This window comes from Mus caroli, chromosome 12, assembly GCF_900094665.2.
Source record: "Mus caroli chromosome 12, CAROLI_EIJ_v1.1, whole genome shotgun sequence".
In the NCBI taxonomy this organism is placed as follows: Eukaryota; Metazoa; Chordata; class Mammalia; order Rodentia; family Muridae; genus Mus; species Mus caroli.
This window is the reverse complement of record NC_034581.1, coordinates 93,039,087-93,066,597: the sequence shown is the minus strand read 5'-3', so window position 1 is coordinate 93,066,597 and position 27,511 is coordinate 93,039,087. Positions and strand designations below refer to the sequence as shown.

At 44.3% G+C, this 27,511-nt stretch overlaps 1 protein-coding gene across 1 annotated transcript in view; it reads left to right on the top strand.

Annotated features, from left to right (window-relative positions):
- Kcnk10 (potassium two pore domain channel subfamily K member 10) overlaps positions 1-18,108 on the top strand; it is a 130,460-nt gene extending 112,352 nt beyond the window's left edge. The window contains exons 5-7 of the mRNA XM_021179327.2: positions 10,285-10,471; positions 14,758-14,900; positions 16,626-18,108. Of these exons, the coding sequence (XP_021034986.1) occupies positions 10,285-10,471; positions 14,758-14,900; positions 16,626-17,246 (951 nt within the window). The 3' untranslated portion in view covers positions 17,247-18,108. The remainder of the gene's footprint in view (positions 1-10,284; positions 10,472-14,757; positions 14,901-16,625) is intronic.
- Positions 18,109-27,511: the final 9,403 nt, after the last annotated feature.

Below are 27,511 nucleotides of genomic sequence, written 5' to 3'. Positions count from 1 at the left end.
TCCTCCTCCTCCTCCTCCTCCTCCTCCTTCTCCTTCTCCTTCTCCTTCTCCTTCTTCTGTCTTTAGGGTCTCCTTTTCTAATCCTCCACAAAGAAGTGTTTAAACAAGAGAGTAACTGAGTGTTCCCAAGCAGCCTCATGTGCTCAGAACTAAGAAACCTTGTCTAGAAATCAAGAAACTAAAGCATATTCAAGAAGAAAAGCAAGAGGCGGGCAAGGAAAAGAAAGGGTAGGAAGGAACAATTGGGTATGGGGGGGGGGAATAACCTCCATCTACTGATAAGCATTATTTTCTGTTTTTGTTTTTCTCTTAATCTGGCTAATGCTAGAAGCTTCCCACAAATCTTTCAGCAGACAAGTTTCTCACTTACTTTAATTCTTGGGCATGTAATAGATGGGCATTTCAGGCAGCCCATTGGAAAGCTCAGAAATAACCTCTCTCCACGCCTCAGCATGGGCTGAGTCCTATGTGGATGCTGAGATGCTGACCTCTCACACTGGCTGACTATTCTTTGTGGTTTTGGCAATCAGCCACTAAGAGATAGACAAGGAGAAGGTGGTGTGCCCTTAGATAGCTCGCCGACATATGAGTGGGTGTTTGATTTTACCCAGTTAAGTGTTACGCCTGCTTTATGGCCACAGTCAGTGCTTGGCACCTTCTTCCAGCTCCCCGGCAGGATTCTTATCCCTCCTAGGCAGCTCTGCCAGGGCCCAGGGCTTTCTCAATTCCCGTCTTATCAGGAGATCTGGTGCAATCTCATTCACAACCGACTTAATGACAATCCCTGTTTTGTCCTGGTGAACACCCACAATTTAAAGAGGGGAAGTCACTTCCTCTTAGGAAGATGAACCTCACAGCATGGTAGATGTTCCAACTTCTTTCCACTTTCACAGTAGAATAATCCAAGTTCTCTTTTAAAATTTAATGCAGAAGGATGTTTTGCATGTGTGTATGTCTGTGTACTACGTGTGGCCTAGTGTTCATGAAGGCCAGAGGAAGATGTTAGATCCTCTGGAACTGAAGGTTCAGATGGTGATGACCTGCCAAATGGATGCTGGGAGTTAAGCCTGGATCCCCTGGAAGAGCAGTCAGTGCACTTTAACCACTGTGCCATCTCTCAAGCCCCAAACTCTTAAGGAAAACTTAGCACTGTTAAACCAAAAGAGCACTCAGTTGGCCAATTGGCTTTAAGTTGCAAGGTGACCTTGAGTCAGGGGCTGGATATAACTGTGTTTCAAAAACCAAAAAACTGAGGTACCAGAGAGTAGAGGATAGTTGGAGTGGTTTGTGTCTTTGAAAGAACCCAGTAAATCATGCTCCTTCTATGTGACTCCAAATATGAACTAACAAGGGTAGAGCAAACATCCATATACTTAAAATACAAATATCTTAATAAAAAATTGAAGTTTAATGTATCCTCTCAATATTGTTGAATATGATTTCTCTGTGAACAGATGGGTTTCATAATATAAAACTGAAGTTGGGATATCTTCTTGGGGGAAATCTTGTTCCCAAATTAAAAAGAACCCAAGCTACAGTTCCTGGGCTTGAGTAAGGGCACGGTGGCCACATGTGTGGTGGCTGGAACACCGTACATCCTCTGTGGGAAATGGGTACCTATTCTTCTAGGTTCATGTGCCCTATCTACAGTACAGTGCTTAGCAACATGAGCCTAGTCTTACATCTGTTAGCTGTCTGGGTCATTGTTGCTGCAGCATCGGTATACATTATTCGGGGAGGGGCACCATGCTGCCAAAACATGTATAGAATACATTTAGAATGTGGATAGGTAAAGATCAGTTTGGATTGCTGGCCAACTCAGCAGATAATGGTTCTCCTCAGTAGGTTCCCCATTCTTTCTTTCACACCTCAACTAGAGAAAATGACCTTTCATGCTGGGCTGTGGTGGCGCACGCCTTTGATCCCAGCACTTGGGGGGCAGAGGCAGGCAGATTTCTGAGTTCAAGGCCAGCCTGGTCTACAGAGTGAGTTCCAGGACAGCCAGGGCTACACAGAGAAACCCTGTCTTAGAAAAAAAAAAAAAAAAAAAAAAAAAAAAAAAAAAAAAAAAAAAAAACAAAAAAAAAAGAAAATGACCTTTCTTCCACCAATGTGGGATCTAGATGATTTCCCTCTATTGGTGCTGCCTATGGAATGCTCTGGCCTCTGGGCCCAAGCTTCTGCATGTTTGGCTAATGAGAGATGTAATGAGCAACATCTCTCATAAGAAATGTAGGTGATACACTTCAGAGGACATGAAGAGCAGGGAGCAGTGCCCCTGCCACCCACCATTTGCTCCTTTCTTCATTTTCTCTCATGTGTCTTTAGGCACTGAAATTTTACCTTCAGTAAATACTAAGGCAAGATACCACAGATACTTATGGCACCTTTGAAGGTTTCAGTCACACTCAAGTGCTCCTGACCTGGGACCAGTAGACAATGTATATCTAAAGGAAGAACTATTTAACTTTCCCATCTCCCTCCTCCCTTCTCCTCCTCCTCTTTCCCCTTCTTCCTCCTCTTCCAGTTTTTCTTCCTTCCCTCCTCTCTCTTTTCTTTCTCTCCCCTGTATTCCTTTTCTCCCTTCTTCTCCCCTCCCTCCTCCCCTCCCTTCCTGTCTCCCCCCTTTTTCTTTCTTTCTCCCCCTCTCTCGTTATTCTCTGCTCCCCTCTTCTAGATCCTCCTTTCTCCATTCTCCTTCCTCCCCCACCCCCACTTCTGCCATGTCTTTCACAGCTAGCCCAGCCCACGGTATATAAAAGGACTCATAATTAGGTTTTGAAAAGATTGAATTTCCAATACAGACCATCTGTTCCAATAACCATTTATTTCCAAAGGTTAGCAGACAGTAACTTTTAACATTTTTCATTAAAGCCTTTCCAGAGGCCCAGCTGCACTGTCCTCTGCCTGAATATGCTCCTCTGCCCTCAACTGGCCTTTGTCTTCTCGCTCTCCCCTTCACTGAAACCCTAGCCTAGATCACTGGGACTCCGGTGGCTGCCCTGTCTAGACCCTCAGACCACTATCAGAAGGGATGGCACTGAGTGTGCTTGGGAAGTCCTGGGCCATCTCATTCAGAGGATAAGGCCACCTAAGAGGTTTTAGCTTCATCCATCAAAAGTGTTGATCTGCTATTAGGACACATCCAAGGTCAACAAAAACAAACAAATAACTGAACACAAAAGCAGTGGGTAGGACTTAGAAGAAAGCTCCTACCGTGCTACTGCTCTGGACTGATTCCACAAAGAAGGATGCTGAAGACCATGATCAGAGTCCTGCCTTCTATGGGAAGGAAGTAAAGAAAAAGGAAGCTGAGAGGCAGATCCCTTGGGGATGTGTGTTTTATATCCCAGCACAAAGCAGCAGTGATTGAGAAGGCCAGTTTGCCAACTGGCAAGTGAAACGTCATGGTTACAGTCTGAGTGAAATGGTCAGGGTGAAGAAAGGACTATGTTACACCATGCTATACAGACACCTAGAATAGGTGTGCTTTCAATAGAGATGAAGTGTGTGGCATTGATATGGCTGTTACAATGTTAGGCATAGTGAGGCTATGTATCAGCAAGGAGAAAGTGAGACTATTCTGTTCGAACATGGTGCAGATTCAAATGTCACGGATGACAGTGGCGACCCTACTCTCCAGCATGTTTGTAATGAAAACCTTCTGGCTGCCAAACTGCTAGCATACCATATAACTATGGATAGAGCAAACAAGGATACCTCACCCTACACTAATTTGTAATGAAGAACTGATAGCCAAATTTTAATTTATAAAGAAGCAAACACACATGCAACCTGTATATGGGAATAAGTTTTTTCAATAAGTTCTGTGCTGGTGATCCCGGTCCTACGTCCTTCAAAAGAGGATAATTATTACTTTGATGCCAAGTTGGAAGAGGTATGGACCTAATACAGGCTGTGTGAAAATAATGCAAAGATGTATGGACGACTGCAAAAGCTTGACAAGTCCATGTTAGAATTACAAAAACAAAACAAAACCTCAAAACATCCCACAAAAATCAAGCAGGAAAAATCCAATGCTGAAAAACTTGTCTGAAGAAGATAAGGAAATTTTTATAAAAGAACACGTGTAGCTATTTCCTCTGAATTGAAACATTCCCTGCTGGAAGGATGAGGGAAGTTCCTAAGACTCTCCAAGTAATTCAAATCTATCATCTATCAGGATGCTGAGGAAACGTCAAGGCTCAGGAAGTTCCTGAAACTGACAAGATTCACAAAGCTTCTCCACGATGCTAGAGTTGCATTTTGCAATTTGAGGAGTGTCTTGTAGCTTGTTTCAGCGAAGCACCTTTTGTGAGCTGTCAGCCATGTGGGGGCATGGCTTTTTGGTGATGCAGCTGCTTTTGGGAATCGTCCAGGGTCCTAAAAGCAATCCCTCACCTATATTCCTCACTGGTTTACTAAGCCAGACATGTAAGGAACTGATTTTTTTTGTTTGTTTTTGTTTTTTGTTTGTTTTGGGGGGGTGGTCTGTTGTTGGTGCCCTCTCTGGGGCGAATAGATGTTTGCCTCCCTAGGAAATGTCACATAACAAATGTATTGAAACCATACCCTCTTGCCAGGTAGGTTGGTGTGAGGAAAGGAAGAAAAATGAATAAAAAGAGTAGAGTTAGATTAAAAAAAACCCTCTGAAATATGACAGAAAAGGGGAGTGTCAGTGAGTGTCAAAATGGGAAATATATTTTCCACAGAAACTTAAAGCCCAGAGAATTTGATATGGAAATTCTGACTAGTGTGCTTTCAAAAAACAAGCAGCTGAGTTAAGAGGTGACCCACTTGCTTCGATGGCGTCACCAAATTTTAAATATGCAACCCCATATCTCCGGAAGGACAGTGCAAGGCCTTTCTAAGAAATCAGAGTGCTCCTGGCAACCATCCAGAGAGATTAAGACACATAAATGGTCATGTGAGCTCATGGCAACTACAGAGAGTTTAGCAGAGACCATGCAAAACTCGTGGAGATGCAGATGGCCAGATTTGGAATTAAAATCTTGGACAAAGTCAGGCCCCTGGTTCCCATCTGTTGGAAATCTATATAAGAGTTTGGGACCCAACAGAACTTTTATTTCTTAAAAAAAAAAAAAAAAAAAAAAAGCTGGGAAGCCCTAACTTCACATGCACAGCCTTTGGTGGGAATCCCGGAAGTCCCCAAGGACGGTTTCTTTTATTATTTCCCTTTGGGGTCCAACACTTGGATACCAGTATTGTTTCATGACTGAACTGCTCATTAACTGATGCAGGTTAAGGTCACAGGGATGTATGTTAATGATGGAAGACAACAGAACTTCCATAATTTATTGAAAAGCTCATGGGGGCCTCTTTTCCACAACGTTTGATTCAATAAATGTATTTAAAATGGTATTCATGCTGTGGAATATGCTAAGAATATTATCATTTTTGAAAGCAAATGCTTCTTTATCAGAGAATTTTCATTAGCCCACCCCCACCCCCGTGATAAAAACAGTGTCATTTCATCTATGAAAAAAAGCTTTGCATGACAAAACCTCAGTGTTTGATCAGCCGATGGTATGAGTCAGACTGGTTCTAACTCATATATGTCTCTATATATCCGTATATATTGATACACAGATAGTCCATTTGTATATTTTCTACTCTTGTTTCTTGCACGTGCTCTCCATGAAGAGTTTTCTACGTGATCTCAGTGGTGTGTTTAGAGTGTCTCTACCATGGCGATCATAGACAGTGGCGCTCAAATGCCTTCTTTTAAGTTTCTAGAGTGCTTTGTGACTGTTTGTTATAATGTTGATACTATTAGTTAGAAGTAGACCTTTCAGAAAAAATCTTGGCAGAAAATATAAAAAGAAAACAAAAATCCAACCTTTAACCAGATGGTGCCTGTTCCCTTTTCATTGGGAGAAGCCACCCTCAGTTTGATTTTACTCCCATAGTGACATGTTTGAATTTCAACCACAGCCCAGGTGCACCATAAAGGAGGGCTCTGCACATTGAGCTCCTATCCCGAGCATTTTTGTTGCAATGTCTTTGAATAAAATCTCTGATGTCCAGGCTGAAAATGCATGCTAAAAATACCCCTAAGGCAGACAAAACAGTCTGGATAATGTATGTCAGAATTCTAAGAAATCACATAGACACTGGAAGAAGTGCAGGTATTATTATGAAGGAGAGAAAAATAAAAAAAAAATTTTAAAATCCAATGAACAAAAATATTTTCAAGCTTACTAAAATAACCTTGTTTGTGTAAATGGAAAAACACATAAGAGGTTGTGTTCACAGTAATTGGACATGGGACATGGCCTCTTGAGGCCTGAAGTAGGTAATTAGAATGAGTGGCTTACACACATTCCTCTCCAAGCTGGTCCCTCTCTCCTACTTATGAAGTTCGAGACTTCCTTGGCAGAACTGCACAGACAAGGAGATGGATTTCGAGTTCTTTAAGAGTTCCTGTAGGCAGCAGGTTGGTTATACGAGCTAGTTCTTTCTAACATTGTTTCGTAGGTATTTGATAACAGTATCTGCTGAAGGAGCTGAAGACCAACTTCTCTGTCCTAACAGAGTGAGGTTCTCCGGTCTACAGAGTGAGGGAAGCAAGACTGGGTTAGAAACACACAACAGCCCCACCACGTCTGCTCAAACACCACATCCAGCCAGACAAACCGTTGGTACACAAGTCATGTGATGTTTGCCTAGGGACGGCACCAGGGAGATACAGTTCCATTCTGTAAGTGACATGAGACACGGGGCTTGAAGAGACAGACAAGAGGATGCCCATGCCTCTCAGTTCTCCTCTGTAGTTTATTCCACATATCACAGATGCTAATGACAGCTCTTAGCAGTTTCAGGAAGTTGATGGGAACAGGAGGAAATGAATGGACAGGCAAATGAGAGACAAACACCAAACCAAACCAATCAACCAACCCATAAACCAACCAACCAACTAACCAAAAACCCTGCCAACATTATGAACTAAGAGTGTCTGAGAGCCTCAGCTAGGAGTAGCACAGAATTATCGAAGGAAGAGGATGATTGGTTTTTTTTTGTCCCAAATTGAAACTGTGATTATATGGGGTGATATTTCCAGAGAGGGACAAGGGGTGGTGGCCTCCTGAAGCTGAGTGGAAATCATATTAAGCTCAGAGGAGACAGTTTTTCACTAGAAAAGAAAAATAATGACTCTGGCATTACTCTCAGTAAAGGAAAGGCTTGAGCCTTTACACCAAAGGAGCCAGTAAACCATTGAACACTCGGTAGACCCTGCCAAGGCCTTTATACAAAATTCTTCTTCTAAACCACACCCACAAGGTGGGCTTTCTTGTTTTCATTTTATTGGAGTTGAGAAGTTTGAGGTTACTCAGTTGAAACAGAATGTGTCTTGGGTAGCCTTGTGGGAAGCCGTGATAACATTTGCCGTCACTAGATGGCGCTAAGCTCCATTGTGCGCATGTGCAGGAGCAAAAGCCCGCCAAAGTCACCAGTCCACTTCCCAAGACACAAGTCCATCCCCTGGGGCATTAACCAATCCCTGGGGTGTATGAGACCGTGGGTGATGCTACCAGCCTTAGTTAAGACACGTCACATTAGGGTATTTAAGCCACACACGTTTCTGAGCCTTCTTTGTTCTACCTCACGATTATGAATAAAGTGTAACCACGGAAAGGTCTTGTGTTCTGTGCATGTTTTTTGCGGGCGAGAAACAAAAGCGCAGGACATAGCCTGTCCTTAAGAAAAAGCCCTTTTGTAGTAAGAGCACATGCTTACAGAGTCAATGCCTGAAGCTCAACACATGACAGGGGCCGAGGCTCCACGTGTGGTGAAAGCCGATATTCAATGAAGGGAGCAGGTTTCTTTGCTGTTTATGTGGCGGATAGCAAAAGCACAAATGCCCAGAATAGCAGATTTTGCTACACCTTGGGGCTCAGAGCCAGTTTTTATGATCAAGCACAGGTATATGCATGATTTCATAAACCTAGACATGGTCATGGAAAATATTTCTTGAGCCCCCCCCTCCCCCCCCAAAATTCCTCAAATACTGAAGTGTTCCAAACATTTTCTGAGGATCCTTCCTGGGAATTTAGGAGTGTTCTGCTTAGTGTGGGCAGGAAGCAGAAAGAGACATGTTTATCTTGCTAGTGAAGCCTCTATGAGGTGCTGCCACAAGGGCAGAAGTACCCAGCCTTTGCTCTACGCTCGCCTCCTTCTCCACCAAGCAAACCCACCTGCACCCATCTCAGGAGGTTGGGTGGATCTTCAGCTTCCCACAGACCCACCACCCTTCTTTGCCAACCGCATCCTCATTGAGATGAGGGTCGGGTGCACATCCTAATTTAGGACTTAACGCCACACAAACATTTAATTCACGTTCACTTCACTATGCATTTGAGGATGCCAATTTGTAGGAAGGGGGAATGATAGTCCCCTTGGCAACAATTAGGTGAACATAACGGTCGGCCATGGAATCCGCTCTTGGGACTTTCTGTGCATGTCTATGAACTAAACTAGACTAGTAAGTTCCTGGCTTGTCAAAGGGTTAAGTTGCTTCTCCCCAAGGTTCTCCCATTCAACACAGCAGCAATTTATGAAATAGATACAGTCTCCCCCATGGTTCTCAGGGGACCAGTTTCTATTGTGACACTGCTAGAGAAAGATGCTTTCATGCTATATCAATAATATCCTTAGATATATGTTTTTCTCAGAGGGCCTTCCTGAGGATATGAGGAGACAGGCATATAGGTTAAGTTGCTTATCCCTGCTCCCACTTTATATGCTAACTGAGAAGTCAGGGGGAGCAACTTGCTCTGTATTTCCTTAGCTTTTCCCAGAGAGTTTACACACTGACCGCTTTTTAGCCCGTCTTCCTAAAATGGACACAGGACGACCTTTTCCTCAGAAGCATTTGGTGTCTTGTGTTAGAGAGGGCCAACTTTCTTTGGCAATTTTCTTTGAGCAGATCAATTGTTGAGTAACCTGGAGAGCTGTTTCCCTCACTGAGCACAGGGCTGAGAGTTAATCACATCAGAATTCTAATCTTGGCTTTGACCCTCATTAGCAGCATCATTCTGTGTAAGTCCCTTAGCTCCTCTTGATGTCTGTTTTCTATCTGAGAAATGAGAATTATGATTCCAATTGGCCTCTCCATGCTCTAAGATTCTTTGACTTGGGAGACACCAGAAACAATGAATGGGAAGTTGATTTTATACCTTGTTCCCAAAGTGCTGTGTAGTTTCGCCAAATTCAACCTAGGCAATGTAGACAGACCATGGAGTCTGGTGTTAAACACCCAATTCATATATTTACACCATTAAATGATATTGGAGTCCCCTGATGCCAGCGTCATCTTCTCTAGCACCAGTTCTGGGAGTCTGGAGAAGATTTAGATCATCCCATTAGAGGCAAGGCCAGGTTAGACAATAGTGCATACACAGGACGCAGCACATCTACCTTGGACAAGGCTGGTGTGGTTTATTTGTTATCAGTAGAAACCCCCAGCTTCATACAGTTTTCTCCTCTACTACCTAACTGATGGTTCCTTTTCAAGTGGTTGAAGAAGGAAGCTCCATTGATCTTTTAGCAAGGGACCTTGTCATTCTGAGTCATCTCCTATGGTAAATAGCTATGCAATCAACACACACAACGACCACAGCACTAACTCAACATATACTTAGAGAAGTGCACATTCCACAATAGATAAAGAGATGGACTAAACTTGGCTGGAGCCCACCACAAACAAGGGATGGTGGATTTTTGTTATTGCTGTTGTTGTGATTCCATTTTCTTTTGTCTTCTCTCCTTTTTTTGGGAGGCATGAAGAATACATGCAATGCTCCTACTCCCTCTCACAAATCAATGCTATTTCTCTCTCCCCTAACCGATCATTTTTGACACTGGCAGGGTGTGAATAGCCCTAAATGTCAGATCCCCAATAGATCAGTAACATATGACAAATGTCAGCAAGCTAGCTCTTCTTGGGAAATAGTTAACAGTCACACGAGTGACTCGGATCACAATTGGGCCATATCAATGAAACCATGCTGGAGATGGTTCAAAGCACAAGCAAGGTCCAACTTCAAGTCTGGGGTCTTCCTAAACCACCTGAAAACTACTGTGTGTGCCTTCCCCTAGCCAGGAGCCCACAGGTGTATCAGATTTCTACACAGCTGCTTATGACTGGAGAAAGGTTAAAAACCATGCACATAGGACATAGCACCCACTTCTGGGTACCTGTCCTCTGCATCCAGGATACTGCATCTGACTTGCCTATCCCTCTTATTCCTTTGCTCTTCCCAGAAAAAGCAAGTGAGTCAGACCAAGATCCGGGTCATCTCCACTATTCTCTTCATCTTGGCTGGCTGCATCGTGTTTGTGACGATCCCTGCTGTCATCTTTAAATACATCGAGGGTTGGACCGCCTTGGAGTCCATCTACTTTGTGGTAGTCACGCTGACCACAGTAGGCTTTGGTGATTTTGTGGCAGGTAAGCAACCTGGGCATACCCAGTCACTTGGGCCTTCTTGGGGGAAAACAACCGGTTGGATATCCCTTTCAAAAGGCATCATGATGCCCAGGGTTGGGGGTTTAGCTCAGTTCTAACGTGCTTGGCCAGCAATCCCAAGGCCCTTGATCCGGATCAAAAGAAAGAATCAAAAGCATGGTAACAGTTATTTTTCAGAGGAAGTAAACAAAATGGCTCAATATTTATCATCTCAGTGTAATATAAACAGTATCAAGTTGTCTATCTATCTATCTATCTATCTATCTATCTATCTATCTATCTATCTATCTATCTGTTTTTCATCCTGAGAAGAAAGCTAGGTCCCTGCTCCTTAAGGTGCTGACTTAGTGTTAGCATCACTGAATGCATTATATAAGGATGAAGTGAGGTTTTCATTGAACCTGGACTTCTCCACTGTATTAAGGCTCCGTAAGTCAATCGATAAAGACCACAATTAGCCAAAGGTAAATATAAGACTCGGGAACAGTTATCATGGCTAACTGATCTGCAGTAAGGTAAAGTGCCTAAAGCTGAAGTAAGAGTCTCCGCTACCCAGATAGATGTAAGACAGCCCCGCACTCCCAGTCTTGCCTTTTGCACAGTACCAACCGCTATGGTCTGGATGGGATCCTAAAGCTTGGGAGAGAAATTGAGCCATGAGGAGCAACTTTCTGTAAGCCTATTTAGGTTATCCCTTGGCAGTCACCTATAGATGATGGTCTCTAGGGAAAGACAACTGAGGTTCTGACAGCTGAGGTTCTGATCTAAAATAAATACTGTGAGAGCAGAGGAGCAAAGAGCTGCTCCCCACCGCCTTTAGACACTTTATAGGGCAATTTATCAGGGGCAGTGCTGATGATGGCTGTGCTAACATCAGTGACCCCAGGACTATGGATATGAGATGGACAGGCCTCTAAGCAATAGCTCTGCCCAATCTGTTGATCAGGAGTCAAGCACAGAGCTCTGGCTTTGAGAACGGAAAGAGAAAGCACTCCCGAGTGCGAGAGTGGCCTGCTGAGGGGAGGGGAAGGCTCAAAGCCTGTTTCTGTATGTTAGTCTCTGTTACTACTCCCTGTGGACTGAGATCTCAGTACACTCTGGCGCTTTACACTTCATTACTCCAGAGAGGATGAGCTACACTGTCCGTGGAGCTGTACATTTGAGTGGGTCTTCCTTACCAGTGCTTGCAAAATTCTATTTCCTTTACAAAGAGGCCTCCATAAACTAGGGTCTCTTAACCTGCGCAATGCTAACCGAAATGTACCTGGTTCTTATTTTATTTATACATATACATGTGCGTGCATGCATATGTGTGTGTGTGTTTGTGTGCACACACAAAATATAAGATTCATGTTTTCTTGCTCAGACCAGAAGCCAGCAAATCGCAGTGATTTTCCTGTCTCAGCAGTGCTTGGAGCTGGGATCGCAGGCATTTGTGGGATGTCCGGCTTCTTGGGCAGGTGCTGGCTTTGGAACTCTGGTTCTCATGATTGTGCAGTATGTGTTCTTAACTGCTCAACTGTTTCTCTAGCCCCCCAAATCAATTTCTTCTAAAGTCCAGTTTTCAGAGCACACGTGGATCAACCGGGCGTTTGTGTGCCTGGAAAATGCACCCAATGGGAGTTTGCCAGTGCACTTGTGTAAATAGACCTCTCTTGTACCTCCTAAGGATGGGCTCTGGGACCTCTGAAGATACTAGAATCAACAGATGCTAAAAGTCCCTCATAAAAACCACACAAGTTTTACATAGAATGTATGCACACCCCCCCCCGTGCATGTTCAACCATTTGTATGCAGATGGCGTATAATACTCAATGGAAAGAAAAGGTCACCATGCTGAATTGTTTAGGGAGTAATGAGAATAAAAATCATGCATATGTCTAATACTGACATAATGGGTTTTTTTTTTTTGAGTAATTTTGGTCCACTTCCCGTTGAATCCACGCAGACAGCTTGTGGATATGTGGGTTGATTAGTGCTCTGTGTGACAGGGAGGGTTGTTGGACCATTCAAATAACCAAGAGTTGACAGTCACTGTGATCTGATAGACTATCAGCTCTACTAGAAATTAAACTGGGGGTGGAAGAGAACCACTCAAGACTGATTGAAGCTTTCCTTTACTGCTGACCCACCTTGGGACAGCCTAAGGATGCTGCAGTATTTCACAACCCTGACTGTGGATATGCAGAGCTCACAACTCTGGCCATGGCTGGTGAAAGGCTACCCAGAGGGGCATGCTCTGTAGTGTTGGCTAGCACTCAGCCGCCACGGCCTTGGCTGGGTGCTAGTGACTGGCAGAGATAAATATTTACTTAGGTCAAAGGGGAAAGAAACACTTAAGGAAATGGGCTTAGTACACAGCCCTGTGAACAGTTGGCTACATGGGAGAAAGAAGGGCACCGAACCAGAGCAGAGGAGAACCTGACACCTTAGAATAATTATTTTTTACTTTTTATTTTTTTGTATGTGTATGAATTTTTTTTCTGAACATATGTTTGTGCATCACATGTGTGCCCGATGCCCTTGGAAGCCAGAAAAGAAAACGTCAAATCCCCTGCAATGTGAGTTGCAGCCACCATGTAGGTCCTCTGCAAGAGCTCTAAGTGCTCTTCTCCGAGAGTGGCATCTCCAACCCCATTCCTACTGCAGTGGGATTTATGGGCTGTGTTGCAGATTACCTTTTTTTTTTTTTTTTTTTTTTTTTTTTTTTTTTTTTTTGATACAGGGTTTCTCTGTATAGCCCTGGCTGTCCTGGAACTCACTTTGTAGACCAGNCTGGCTGTCCTGGAACTCACTTTGTAGACCAGGCTGGCCTCGAACTCAGAAATCCGCCTGCCTCTGCCTCCTGAGTGCTGGGATTAAAGGCATGTGCCACTACGCCCGGCTTGCAGATTACTTTTGATTTTACTAAGAGCCATAGGTCCCAGTGGGTTCTATCTGGCTTTCTGAGCTACTGTCGCCAGAGAGCTTCAGTGATGGTGGACATGGTGACAACAACAACCCCGTGGTCAAGGCTAGGAATATTTCATCACCTAGTGTCCTGATTGTTAGTACAGCACCCATGAGTGGTCTCAGAGGCACCGTGCCTGCTATCTGGGTGAGCAAAGGGTGCTGTTAGCAGTGCTAACAGTGAGACTGAAATAAGTAGGCTAATTATTTGGAGTAAGTGACCATTTCTATTAATGGAGCAGCTAGTCAATACCATTAGGCAACTGGCCAATTTGGTTTGATGAATTTTTTTTTACTGTAATCTTTATAAAATGATGGGATTGAACTTGATACCCTCACAGGCATGGTTTAGCTCTTGGCTATAGTAATTCTAATTGCCTGGCCTAACTGACCCTCCTGGATGAGCATCATTTAAACACCATCCCTCTCTTAGCATCAAATCACTATTTCATGGATCAGAGTCTCAATGATGCTGTTATACTTAATTTTACCTTTGCACACACACACATCTCTAATGCATGCGAACTTTAGAAGGAAAAAACTTCAAGTATTTGAAATCATTTGGCATAGTGTGTGTGTGTGTGTGTGTGTGTGTGTGTGTGTGTGTGTATTTTCTTCTCTTTCCATTTGCCTTCTTTCCCAGCTCCTCCCTTCCTCCTTCTCCTGGCTTCTTCCTCTTGTTCTCTCCCCTTCTTCCCCCTCCCACTCCTTTCCACTCTGTCTGTCTGTCTGTCCTCATCAACATTATCAATCATTATCGTCATCGTCATCATGATGTCATTGTCATCTTCTTCCCCCAACTCATCTTCCTCTCTCCTTTTCAGAGTCAAATTCTCGCCATGTAGCTCTGGCTCACCCTGAGCTCGCTGTGTAGCTCAGGCTGGCCTTGAACTTAAGAGTGGATCTTCCAGCCTTTGCTTCTTGAGTGATGAGATTATCAGCATGTACAAGCCCTCACAGTATCGAACCCGTGTTAATGAGGAGAATTCAGAGAAGTTTGAGAAAAAAAAAATGATAGGTAGTGGGGGTCAGCATCTGAAAATACTTTTCCTGTGAAGTTAATTCATTGTCAGTGGGAGGAGATAACTCAAGGTGGTCCCTGGCATTTTTCTGTTCCAGAATGAAGGGTTATTTTTAGTTGTTAAGAATCAAAGAAATTAAGCTACAAGCCAGACTCCAGTTTCTGTTAGGTCTTGTTTCCTGAAAGCCTAATGGTCTAGAAACTAGGTGTAGAAATGACATTCCTCTCCATGGACTGGAGTTTACTCTGCCGAAGACCTACTGCTGACCATGCTAAAGTACCATTTGGTTATTTTCAGGGGGAAATGCTGGCATCAATTACCGAGAGTGGTATAAGCCGCTGGTGTGGTTTTGGATCCTTGTTGGCCTTGCCTACTTTGCAGCTGTCCTCAGTATGATCGGAGACTGGCTGCGGGTTTTATCCAAAAAGACCAAAGAAGAGGTAGGACTCCTTCCAAACCCCATGCATGTCCTTGACACCCTTCATTGAGAAATGTCTGTTTCTGACTCCATGAAAGGATTGTGTGGCTTCTTTTCCCATTTATTCAGAAGCTAAGTTGAGTCCATAGTAGTTATTTCTAGATCTTTTAGTAAATAATTGCTTTTAAAATGTAACGAAAAAAAAATAGAAATGACAAGCGACAGTGGTTGGTGGCTTCAGAAAGAATGTGGTTGCCTGTGTCAGCAACCATGTGGGAAGCTTCAGGGACTCGTGGGGAGCCTGGGGAAGCTGTCTGACACTCCAGGTCTCAGGGTCAGCATGGGGATGGCCTGTTGGACACCACTAGATGAAAGTCATTGAACAGTGTCCAGCCATGGGGAAATAGGCTCAAGGGGTCCTTTCTGCATGTATCCCCCATGTTCCTGTATATATCTTTCCCCTCCACGTACCCCCATTGTCAGATCCTCAGACTTCTATTGCCAGATACCTGCAGTTTTTTATTCCTAGAAGTTTATTTGAAACTCATAGGCAAGAGAAGGAAGACAGAGGAAAAGACACTCAGGACATTCAAAATGTCATTCTTCTGCAAAGACAGAAAGATACATAGGAGGAGAAAGAGTAAAGAAACAGGGAGATAATTCAACAAGAGAGGAACACACAGTCCATTTCAGGGCAGCTGCGCAGTTCATTTGGTAAAAAGGGACATAGGACAGTTGCTGAGTGAGCCCCCCCCCCCCACTTCCCCAATTCCTGGGCTTACACATTACAGATGTTCCTGGCTTGTGTAAACATTCCCAATGCCTAGAGAATGACCTGTTTAATGTAGGCTTTGACAAAAGAGGAAGGGACAACAGAAACAAGAGTTTGCTAAATGCTAAACTCTGAGTAATTTGCCTCTGTAGGGAAGCAGAAGGAGGCATAAGCAAACAAAAGATTGGGTGATGAACCTCCAGCAAAACTTCGCTTCCTAAGAAAGTATTTTAGGTGGCATTGGCAGGCAATACCCCTTTCCTGCACCTTAACCAGGGAAATCTGGTTATTGGGTCCCATGGGTCTTCCTCAGCACATGGTTGCACAGTGGCTCCAATAGAGGATAACTAACCGCCCCAGTTTTCCCAGGACTTAGGGGGTTTCCTTGGGCACAGGACCTTTTTTTTTTCTTTTTCAGTACCTCAGAGATTGAACTCAGGGGCCTTGCACATTCGAGGCAGGGGCTCGGCCATTGAGTTCTATCCTTAATGCCTGAGGTATCGGAAAGACAGGAAAGGACAAAGGTTGGCTGAGCGTTGACTTTATGGTCACGCTCAATTAGTGTGAGTTGAGTTAGGTGAGTTAGGTGTGATCTTTAATGTTATGCAATTATAGAAGCTCCATGAGACTTTGTGAGAGAAAAATGGGGTCATACAGTGAGACACATACACACTGAACCAGAATCCAGATCTCTCCTCCAAACGTTATCGCCCGTCTCTATTCAGCTCTAATTTCTCAACCCCAGATGCTTCCAAGCTCTCCCTACTCCAGCCTGACATGGGCATCTAATTGGGTTGTAGAAAGCACCAGAGAAGATGTAGTGCTTTGTCTTTTTCTCTGGGAGATGACCTCCCCTCTGGCCTCCCCCAAGAGACAGCCTCTCTCATGGGATACCTGAGGGCTGTGGGTTTTGAGAAAGTCTAAGAGGTGAGGACTTTTGTTTTTTAGTTTATTTTGCTCTTCTGTCTTGTCTAGGTTGGTGAGATCAAAGCCCACGCAGCTGAGTGGAAGGCTAATGTCACTGCTGAGTTCCGGGAGACGAGAAGGCGGCTCAGCGTTGAGATCCATGACAAACTGCAACGGGCAGCCACTATCCGAAGTATGGAGCGCCGGAGGCTGGGCTTGGACCAGAGGGCCCACTCACTGGACATGCTATCCCCTGAGAAGCGTTCTGTCTTTGCAGCCCTGGACACAGGCCGTTTCAAGGCCTCATCCCAGGAGAGTATCAACAACAGACCCAACAACCTACGCCTTAAGGGGCCAGAACAGCTTACCAAACATGGGCAGGGCGCTTCTGAGGACAACATCATCAACAAGTTTGGGTCCACCTCCAAACTCACAAAGAGGAAAAACAAAGATCTCAAAAAGACCTTACCCGAGGATGTTCAGAAAATCTACAAAACCTTCCGGAATTACTCTCTGGATGAAGAGAAGAAAGAGGACGAGACAGAAAAGATGTGTAACTCCGACAACTCCAGCACAGCCATGCTGACAGAGTGTATACAGCAGCAAGCTGAGATGGAGAACGGAATGGTACCCACGGACACCAAAGACCAGGGGCTGGAGAACAATTCTTTACTTGAAGACAGAAACTAAATGTTAAAGACATTGGAATTGGACTACATGTTATCTTGCTTTTGTTGTTTTGTTTTGTTTTTGTCTTGTTTTTGTTTTAATATTCACACTGAGACACGTGCCTTAAATAGACTTCTTTTTAGTCCAAAATTACATAGCATTGAAGAAGATATTTCACTGTGCCATACACAACTGAAAGCTTGCTCTGCCAAAATGAACCAAGCAAGAGCTTCATTTCAGACAGTGGCGGCAGGACAGTTGGGGTAGCATTTGCACAGGTAGCAGGTGTCAGCTGTCCCTGTGAGGGGGAGTCCCAGTGGCAACGCTATAGTTTTCACACAGTGCCACGCTGGCATGGCACACAGGCAAGGGCAGCTTTCCCTTAGACCAGCCTCTGAGAGGACAGGTTTGTCTTTTGAATCGAGTCTCCTTTCCCCAACCAGCCCTTAGTGATAGGTGGTGCACAGAAGGGGCGGCTGTTTGTGAGGGACCCGGTGGCTCTAGCAAGGGTTTGAGTGGACATTTTGACAGGCCACAGTGCAAAACACCTACTCCAAAATGAATGTCCCTGGGACCCAAGAGTACCTGGAATTTGTTGGAAACTGATCAGAGCACACACATTTTATAAGGTGCAATTGCTTTCTCATAAAAAACAAATCACAGACACATCCCACTGTGGATCTCTCCTTAACCAATGACAGATGTCCACTAAACGTTATCCTTCTCATGGGATAGGTAGTGTAGGTGGGCAAGCAAGCATTGGTGATTACACCGCCTCAGCCACTGCCTTGTTGGAAGGCAGGTCATGCATTTTTCTTCAGTGGGTGTGAAGGTTAAAAAACAAAAACCAACTGATTTTGGAACATTCATAGTCACTTTTCTACGGGAACTTTAATTATAACTTGTTTTGATAGGAGGGAAGAAATACCAAAATTAATGCCTTTGCATGATGCCAGTGGCTTGCTGTTCTGTCTAGCTGATCCTTTTTTTTTTTTTTAAATAAAAGATAAAAATAGACATCTTGCGTTTGTGGGACACACCGAGGAGGACCATGGCATCTTTCCATCTCAGGGTTTCCTGTCCTTTTTGGGTGTTGTAGACTTAGCTGCGAGCCTCAATCTTGCGATGTCTATACAAAGGAAAGGGAGTCTCTCACCAAACCCTTGTGAGACTGAAATGGTTGCAGTTGTTTGCAGGTTCAGTGCCATTCACACATTGACAACAACACTGGAAAGGAATATGTGAAAGATTTCACTTTGTCCTTGTGTTTCGTGGATGCCTTCGTCAAGTACTTGGTATGATTAGGTTTCATTATGCCTTTCGTATGGGAACATAGCCTTCCTTATCTATTCACCCCGCACCTGTTATACGCCCAAACGGTAACTCCCTCAGCATTGTTTCTAGCCGAGCAGTGATCAACATGTGATTGCTATGATTGTTTAACCTTCTTTTATAATGTTCAGACCATTGTAGAAAAGAGTGAGTTGGAGGATTTGGAAGGCTGATTTAATGGATTTTTTTTTTAATCAGAAAGGAGAAATTCATAGTAGGCCTTATTTCGCCTGTGTATATGTCAACTTTAACCAGACTTGGCTGCATGTTGGTTCAGCTAGGTGCCCCCTGCCATTAAACATTTGCATCCTATATCATGAGGAAACTGCTGGCTATGGGTCTTCAGGACTCAGTACCACTTTTGGGGGATTTTCATGGAGTTTTCCTATAACTAATTAACAAAGCATATTTAACAAGAGATCACAGCACAAGTGGAGACTTCCAGAAATGGTCTACCATTTTCTAACCGAGGGGGAAATTATGTCCACTGCCTCGCTGGTACCATGGAAGACTCATGTCCCCTGCCCATTTCCCTGAAATGTACTGCTTCCAGTACTGTTTTGTCCTGTGCTGCCCCCTTCTTGGAGCACAGAAGCCCCCGTTTCCCAGCTCTCAGGGAAACCTTCAGGATCTTGTTAAATATTTGAGAAGTCAAATAGGCATCACTATGGTGAAGCCTTTTCTGTCAAGGGTTTGCCAGGGATCAGTCCATCATCAGAGCAGAATACTGGCTCATTGGTGTTCCACATAGTTCTGTAGACTTGGAGAATATGATGTGTATGCAGGTGCAGATGCTGGGTTTTTATTATGGGTAGGGTCCAGCCTGGCTCATTGTGTTTTAAGGAACAGATAGATAAGCGGGACTTCCCTATTCTGACAAGTTTCCTGATGAAACTGCACATGGATCTCACCCGTATTCCATTGTACGGTACCTCGGTACATCTTTGTGGTTGTGTTAAAACTGCAGGCACCAGATCTATGTCTGGCAAAGAACCATCCCTGCTGTGTGTTCTGTGCCAGACTTGGCACTGGATTGGACATTTTACAGCACCCATTGAAACCTCACCCTGTCAAGTTGGAAGTATTTGCAAACTCTCTGTATAGAAGAGGTCACAGAGACTCAGGGAGGCTAAGCAACTTACTAGTAGTGCACAGCAAGAATGTGGGAAAAGTCCACGACCTGCACCCTTGTGACTGAGAGTACATGTGGTCGTGTGTGGGACTGTATGCGTGCACACATCTTACAAGTTTCATGAGCACAGTTGACAGAGGTGAGGAGAAGATACTTTTTTTTTTTTTTACCCCTAAGAGGGACTAAAATTTAGGAGGTAAAACTGGCCTAAAGGGCTGCCCCTGAAGCTATCTACTGCATGCTTTTGGACAGCACCTTTTCTGTATTGCTAGAAATACCCCTCCAAAGCACTCCTTTGCACTTTACTCGATTTTCTTGCAGGAACTCTTCATGCAGCAGGAACTAGACAGCTCTGCAGTCTTAGATGCATAATCAACCAAATGGAACAGGTATATGAATCAGTGTGTGCATAGATGTATTCGTGAGAATCAAACCAACACTAATACTAAGACTCAAACATAACCTTGGATTGAGAGTGTGTAACCCATTCCCGGATTGTTGGAAAAAGGTTCTGAATGACATCAAAGAAGACCCTCAATGAAGACTGTGTATGTAGACAACGTGTTCCAAAAACTAAACTATGAAGTACTCTCCAAGGGAGAGGCTGATGGGTGGTGCATGAGAGGTTTCATTCCATGTAGACATGCTAACTAAGCCTGAAGGTGTTGGTTGTTTGGAAGTCACTCGACTGTTACCCTTTAAGCAGGGGAGCAAACAGTATGCAGAACATGTGTGTGATAAGACAGCTGCTACATGTTACATACAAACATCAGCCCAGCCTACCCTTTCTCCTCAGTAACCCTTGCCCCTCTTAAGCATAGAATTAAGACATGGAAAGAGCACATGTTTGATATCTTAGGTGGGCGTTTTTGTGCTTCGTTTGGCAGCTGAGTACAGAATTGTTATTTTGTTTGGAGGTTTACTAGTGAGAGTCAAGGGGTAGTTGGGAGGAGGTTGTTACACACACATTATATATATATACACACACTTGGCTATAAGGCTTGTGCAGTGTGTATGTGTGTGGCATGTGTGGTATGAAAGGAGTCCCTGGCCTATAATTCAGGCTTCTGGGACCACTATTGCTTCAGCTCTTCCACCCCCACAGCCTGTGCTCATAGGCACACTGTTTTTTTCCCTGTACCTCATCTGCACACCAAGGGAATGGCGGACAGATTATTACCAAAACCCTTTTCCAATTGTACAGTTCTCTGAGGACACATTCCCTAGTCTGTGAGTTAATCAGATGATTATTAAGCTGGATTTCTGCATATTGATTAATGGCCCCATTCCCACCCTCAGTGTTTGTTTTCTGCATGGTTGATGGAGACCAGATGTATTTGAAAGACTGGTGTCCAAATTAGGAATACACCCTATACAGGGTCTATCCACAACTGTCCTAGCTAGTTCTTAGCATGCTGTTCTACACAGCACACAATGCAGAGGGCTTCTTTTGTTTTGCAGGGTGGGGTGGGGTCATCAGGGCAATGGCTAGTCAAAGACCTGTAAGCCATTGCTATCTGCACTCAGTTGTACTAAACGTTCCCTTGACTGCATTATGAATTTCTGTCCTCCCCTCTCCCATCCTCCTGTTACTCAAAGGCACCCATGTGCAGGCAATGACTTCTCTAGTCCCATGGGGACAACTTCAGGTGGGAATTTCTAGTTGTGTTAAGCGTTAGCAAGCAACCCTTCTTCAGTTCTGAGGCATCATTTCCTGGGGAGTCAAAGCTGCTATTTACATGCTTGGTCTGGGACCAGGGTTCTGGTTGAAGCACTTGTGGCTCACTGGACTGGGGAATGATGTTAACCATCCAGTGTGCAGAGTGATTTCAACATCAAAGAAAGGAAAAGAAGCAAAACAAGCTCAGAGAGCCTCTTTATAAAACATGCCCCATTGTCTTCTGCCCTTTGGCTTTCTGCATTTTGCCAATGCTTCATGTCTGGGTTGGTTTTTTTTTTGTTGTTTTGTTTTTTTTTGTTGTTGTTGGTGTTGTTGTTAGGATACAGCTGTATGCAAACACAAGAAGCTGAGAGTGGGCATGGGAAGCCTCAGCTGATATTATTAATAATGGCCTCAAAAAGACACAACTGAGCTCTAAAACGAAGGCCACTTTCACTTGGCATTTCGAATGCTGTTGAGTCTGCATACAGTGTGGCAGCTACAGGGCTCTGATAAAGTCCTGCAGTCTGTCCTGGTGTGGTAGCCATGTTACACCACACACTGTGACCCCTTCCTTGTTCCATGTGCTTCTTGGTCTTTCCATGTTGGTAGATCACATGACACCAGCTGAGTGGTATGGAGAAGTGAGAGGTGTCTCTGACTTACTGGGTGTAGTTATTTTCACAGGTATAGGAGGTTGGGGACCCCCTTGTGTTCTTTGTCCTTAAGCTCTCTGTTCTTTGTCCTGTGCATTCCAAAAGAAACCCCTCTGAGAAACTTCCAGCCCATCAGCTCAGTCAACTTGTGCCATAGATGCTGCTTCATGGTCTGTCCCACATGTGGGGCTCTAGCTGAAAGGAAGATGCCTAGATGGGCTATGCAAACTACCCCGAAGGAATGGAGGTTACTCCAGTTCTTTCTGTCCCAGAGCTGCAGGCAAGGGACCCAGTGATGACCAACCATAGATCCATGTGTGGAGATGTTTCACGTATTCTTTTTTTTTTCTGTAGGATTTCATGGTGCTTTTTTTTTTCTTTTAAAGGCATTTTACAGTTAATGTGTTGGGGGGCATTTCATATTGTTCTTAGGAGAAGTGGGGATTTGCTTGTAACATTTCAATAAGCTGTGCTGCTATTGCCCTTATTTGAAGATGTAATTTTTTTTCAATGATGGAGAACATTGCAACAAAGACCTTCTGGAAGATCCAATCTAATGTCTGTCCTGTTTTCCTTTCTTTTAAGGGACGTGTGTGGTTCATAGTAACTGAATTGGGCTCTCTGTTCAGGACCATGGGATAGGTTCTTTACCTGACTTTACTCAGTCATCAGCATATCGCACTGTGTTCATGAGCACAGAGCCAGGGGAACTGTCTGGAGGAGGAGTCTGGAACCCCTCAAGGAAAGAAATCTAATAAGCCAGAATTTGCTCTGTGCTCTTACATCCATTTTTCTACCTTTTATCTAATTTCAGTTGCGTGTTGCTGGTGGTTGGGAAGCAGGTTAAACCACATTTTGTATGCAAAAAAAAAAAAAAAAAAAAAAAAAACAAAAACCCAAACCCTACATCTGGACATTGTAATAGGTTTGCTCTTGTGAAAGGTACAACTTCTCTGTTGCAGACATTGTAAGATACATTGATACGCTCTTGCTGCATATGTCTTCCGTGGTGGAGTGGCAATATATGGTAACCAAATCTGGACACCTATCACGTACTAGGTTGCCTGCTAGTAGTTGACAAGCATTCCACTTAGCTTTCCAAAGAAAAAAGTATCAACATTTCACAAGTGAGCACCTTGAGCCTCTGAGAAAGGAACAAGCAACCTCCAACCAGCTCAATCAGCCATCAACCTGAGTCTCTCTAGGTTGAGTAAAGCATGGGATAGGCTCTTTTACTTTTCAGTAAAGGTGGCATGATTCTTTCAGATCCACCTGTCCTCCCTCTCTTTCCTCCTGGTGAGGAAGGAATTCTATGATGTCAAAGGTATAGACCAACTAACTGGCTTCCATGTTAGTTGAAGTCAAAATCAAGTTTAGGTCTGCTGGTCATTGCTGGTCAGGGACAGGTCTGGTTCACATTTCCATTGTCTTTCTTGGCCCACCACAGTGCATAATACATGCTAGGAGAGCTCTGATTTCCTTTAAAATAATGCAGCACAAATAGGCCAGTTGACCTCCTTGGCCTTTAGTATAAAATCCAAAAATGTGGTCTACCAGCGCCTACACGATGTCATATGTCATTACAGATCAATCTCTTCTGCCTCCATTCTGAATTCCTTTCAAGCTCCTCCAAAGGCCTCCTCCATTTTTCTCATCTTTCCAACTTTTTATATCTGGGGTCCTTCCAGGAGTTGTCTCCACTTGAGACCTGGGTTCCAGTTCTATCTGGCAAATTTGAGTTCCTTGGATGAAGTTGAAGTGGTATCCCCAAGAAATCTTTTCATAACTTTCTCTAACACCTTAGGGCAAGTCACCCGCCTTCAACCCAACTTGACTCTCCCTCAACTGGACATTTGCTAGACTAGGTCTTAACTGATGGCTCCCTTGTCCGTTTTATTACACGATACACTCTTGGGCTCGAAGCTCTGTCAGTCATTCTCACCCTCAGCACTGAACAAGGTAGTTACTACAGACACTCAGAGAGAGGGTCACTTTAATTATTATTGCTGAGAATATTTTCATCCTTCAAAGAGGATTTAACTTTTACAAATTGGAAGGCCACCTGGAGTCAAGAGTGATAGTTCAGGTTATTTCTCCCCTAACTACTTAATATCATTTTGGGAAAGCCAAGTTCATCTATAAAGAGATGAGATATATGTTTTATTTTTTTTTTTAAATGTAATTCCAAAGCCAGACAGTGATGGTGAACACCTTTAATCCCAGCACTCAGGAGGCAGAGGCAGGCAGATCTCGAGTTCAAGACCGGCCTTGTCTACAGACTAAGTTTCAGGATAACCAGAGTTACACAGAGAAACCCTGCCTCACAAAACCAAAGAGGGAAAAACAAAACCAAAAAGCATATGTAATTCCAGAATGTTAATCACAGGCAGTGACTGAAATAATTAGACCAGAAAGATGACTGACTACCTTGAAGACCGGCTCTCATCTAGGTCTTTGGATACTTGCAATGTACATTTAAAAGCCAATATTACTCTAGAGAGAACTGGAACCTGAATGTACACAGATTGGAATAAGATATTATGCTTTCGGGGGATATCCACTGCTGCGCTCATGCCTATGCCGGAGGAGGTTGTTCTCATCAACCGCACATTTTCTTCCTTTCCCTGTGAATCTGCATGTATTCGTAGAATCCATTTTAAGATTATAGTCCCAGGTAGAGGTTCTCCAAACTATGCTGTGCTAACTAGCCCTGCATGTCTTTGAGAAGCCTTCAGGGGTTTCTAGAGGTCTGATCTATTTCCAGCACAGTATAAAGACAGTGTTTGCCTCTTGTTCACTCTCAGTTTTCCCCATGAGAATACACTTACAACTGACTAGCACCAGTACTTCCTGGCACTTGGTCAAGGTAATCTGGTTCTATCTGATGAGCATAATTGTTTTCCAAAATGACCGCAAATGAGCTTGCATTTCTTAGAGTATAAAAAGTGTTAGACGTTGACTGTTGGTCTTCCTGTGCAGTTTCTATCCCCTGGGGTCCTTTCAGAGACTGAACCACCAACCAAAGAGCATTATGTGGGCTGGACCTAGCCCCCTCCCCCAACATATATAGCAAATGTGCAGCTCAGTCTTCTTATGGGTCCCCTAACAATTGAAGTGGGGTCCATCCCTAAAGCTGCTGCCTGTCTGTGGAATATGCTCCCCTAACTGGGCTGCCTTGTCTGGTTCTCAGTGGGAGACGATGAGCCTAGCCCTGCAGAGACTTGATGTACCAGGGCGGGGGATAGGCAGAGGTGCCTCCACCTTCTCAGAGGAGAAAAGAAGAAGGGAAGGGGAGGAACTTTGTGAGGGGGAGGCAGTGGGGTGAGTAGTTATATGGAAGAGTTTGGAGGGAAGAAGGAGAAATGTTGTAACTATAATATTATAATCCCCAAAATATGAAAGAGAAAAAAAGTGCGAGATGTAATAATAATTTCATTAAAAAGGGCTTCCTGCTTGCCCTCAAGAGTAATGGATTTCAGCTATGGCTACAGATTTGTTCTTCCAGGCCTTCCACAGCTACTCCTGGGAGAAATTCAAGGCCCTCTATTTCTTGGTTTCTATAAAGCTACTGGAAGAAACCTTCTAGATGCTTCTCTGATTAGACAGCCTTCCTGGTGATACCTTGGCTACAACAGCCCCCTGTTCAATAGTTCCCAGATGTGATCCTGTGTAATTTAAAAATGTGCTGAGAATACCACAAATACTGCAAATGTATCCTCTGTTGCTATGTTTTCTGTGAAAGTGTGTGTGTGTGTGTGTGTGGCTTGAAAGTGCCTGAATGCATCACAGAAGCTAAACCAAAGTGAAAAGACAAAGAGGACTGTCACCACTGGCCATGGGTTACAATGGGAACTCTAACTCCTTCTGAAAGCATGTGCCATTGACTAACATACAAACTTTAGTGTGTCTTCTCTCTGCATGCCCCTCCCCCACACCCTTCTGTCTCCAGCAAAGGAGAAGACCAGCTCTGTCTCCATTTCCTCTAGAAAGGAATATGGTAACTGCAGTCTTCCTGGCTTTTCTATGTCAGACACAGAGGATTTCCCGTGATTTCGAGCTGGCTTGGAACACAGTGCTGGGAGAAACAAGTTTTTCCCTAGGTTGGAGGACAGGGCACAGAGGATTTGGCCCCACACTTTGTGCAGTGCCATGAGGTGAGAAAATGCATCATCAGCTTCTGCAGGTGGCCACGAGGGTCATGGGCACCCTCTGATCAGCCATGAGGGTCATGGGCACCCTCTGATCAGCCACGAGGGTCATGGGCACCCTCTGATCAGCCATGAGGGTCATGGGCACCCTCTGATCAACCACGAGGGTCATGGGCACCCTCTGATCAACCACGAGGGTCATGGGCACCCTCTGATCAGCCATGAGGGTCATGGGCACCCTCTGATCAACCACGAGGTCATGGGCTCCCTCTGATCAGCCACGAGGGTCATGGGCACCCTCTGATCAGCCACGAGGTCATGGGCTCCCTCTGATCAGCCACGAGGTCATGGGCTCCCTCTGATCAGCCACGAGGGTCATGGGCTCCCTCTGATCAGCCACGAGGGTCATGGGCNCCCTCTGATCAGCCACGAGGGTCATGGGCACCCTCTGATCAGCCACGAGGTCATGGGCTCCCTCTGATCAGCCATGAGGGTCATGGGCTCCCTCTGATCAGCTGGGATCCCAACCCAAGCCATCTACCTACCCACATACAATCTCCCATCATTGAAGGAAGGATAGTTCTGGAAACTGGCATTAAGATGATTTACAGAAAGGGCATTTCTAGTTCTGCATACACACCCAACTCTTTTTTGCTTTCTCTTTTCTGTGCTAAATGGTTCTTCTTGCCGTGTATCTGTATCACAGAGTCTCTGAGGCAGAAGCAAGAGACGATCGCCATGCTGGGACACTTCAATATGTGCATCATTTCAGCAGCTAAAAATCTTTTCAGAAAAGGCGCCAGCCTACCTGGGCTGTTTATGAACAACAATCTATGGGACCAGCCTCAGAGTAACTTCAACCAGCTGTCTGCATAGATCAACACAGCTTTCTATGATCAACTTCAGGTCCCTGTTTGCAGTGCCTGTTTAGGCAAATTGACATATTTTTTATGATATATTCTTTTTTAAAGTTCCTAAGTGCTTTAATAGCTTAGAACTTTGTGTTTCTATGTGCTTTCAGCTTCATAAAATGCCTATAAATTGAAAAAAAAAAAGAAAAAAAAAAGGGCGCCGGCAAGGCAGTCTACTATAACCGGGCATCGAGAACACCCATAATAAACTCTTACTGTCTTATAGCTTTCTGCCTCAGTGGGTAGTTATGAGGGTGCAGAGGAGAATACTTCCCTGAGACTGAGCAGAGCTTGGGAAAGGGTCCAGAATTTGGGGATTGCCTTAATGGGAAGGAGACCCAGGCAGATGCATTGCCAAACTGAAGGAAAACCCTGACTTCATGCCCAGCAGGCCTGGCTACCCTCTGAGAAGCCAGCTATCTGTTTTCACTCCTGTGTAAGCTCCCT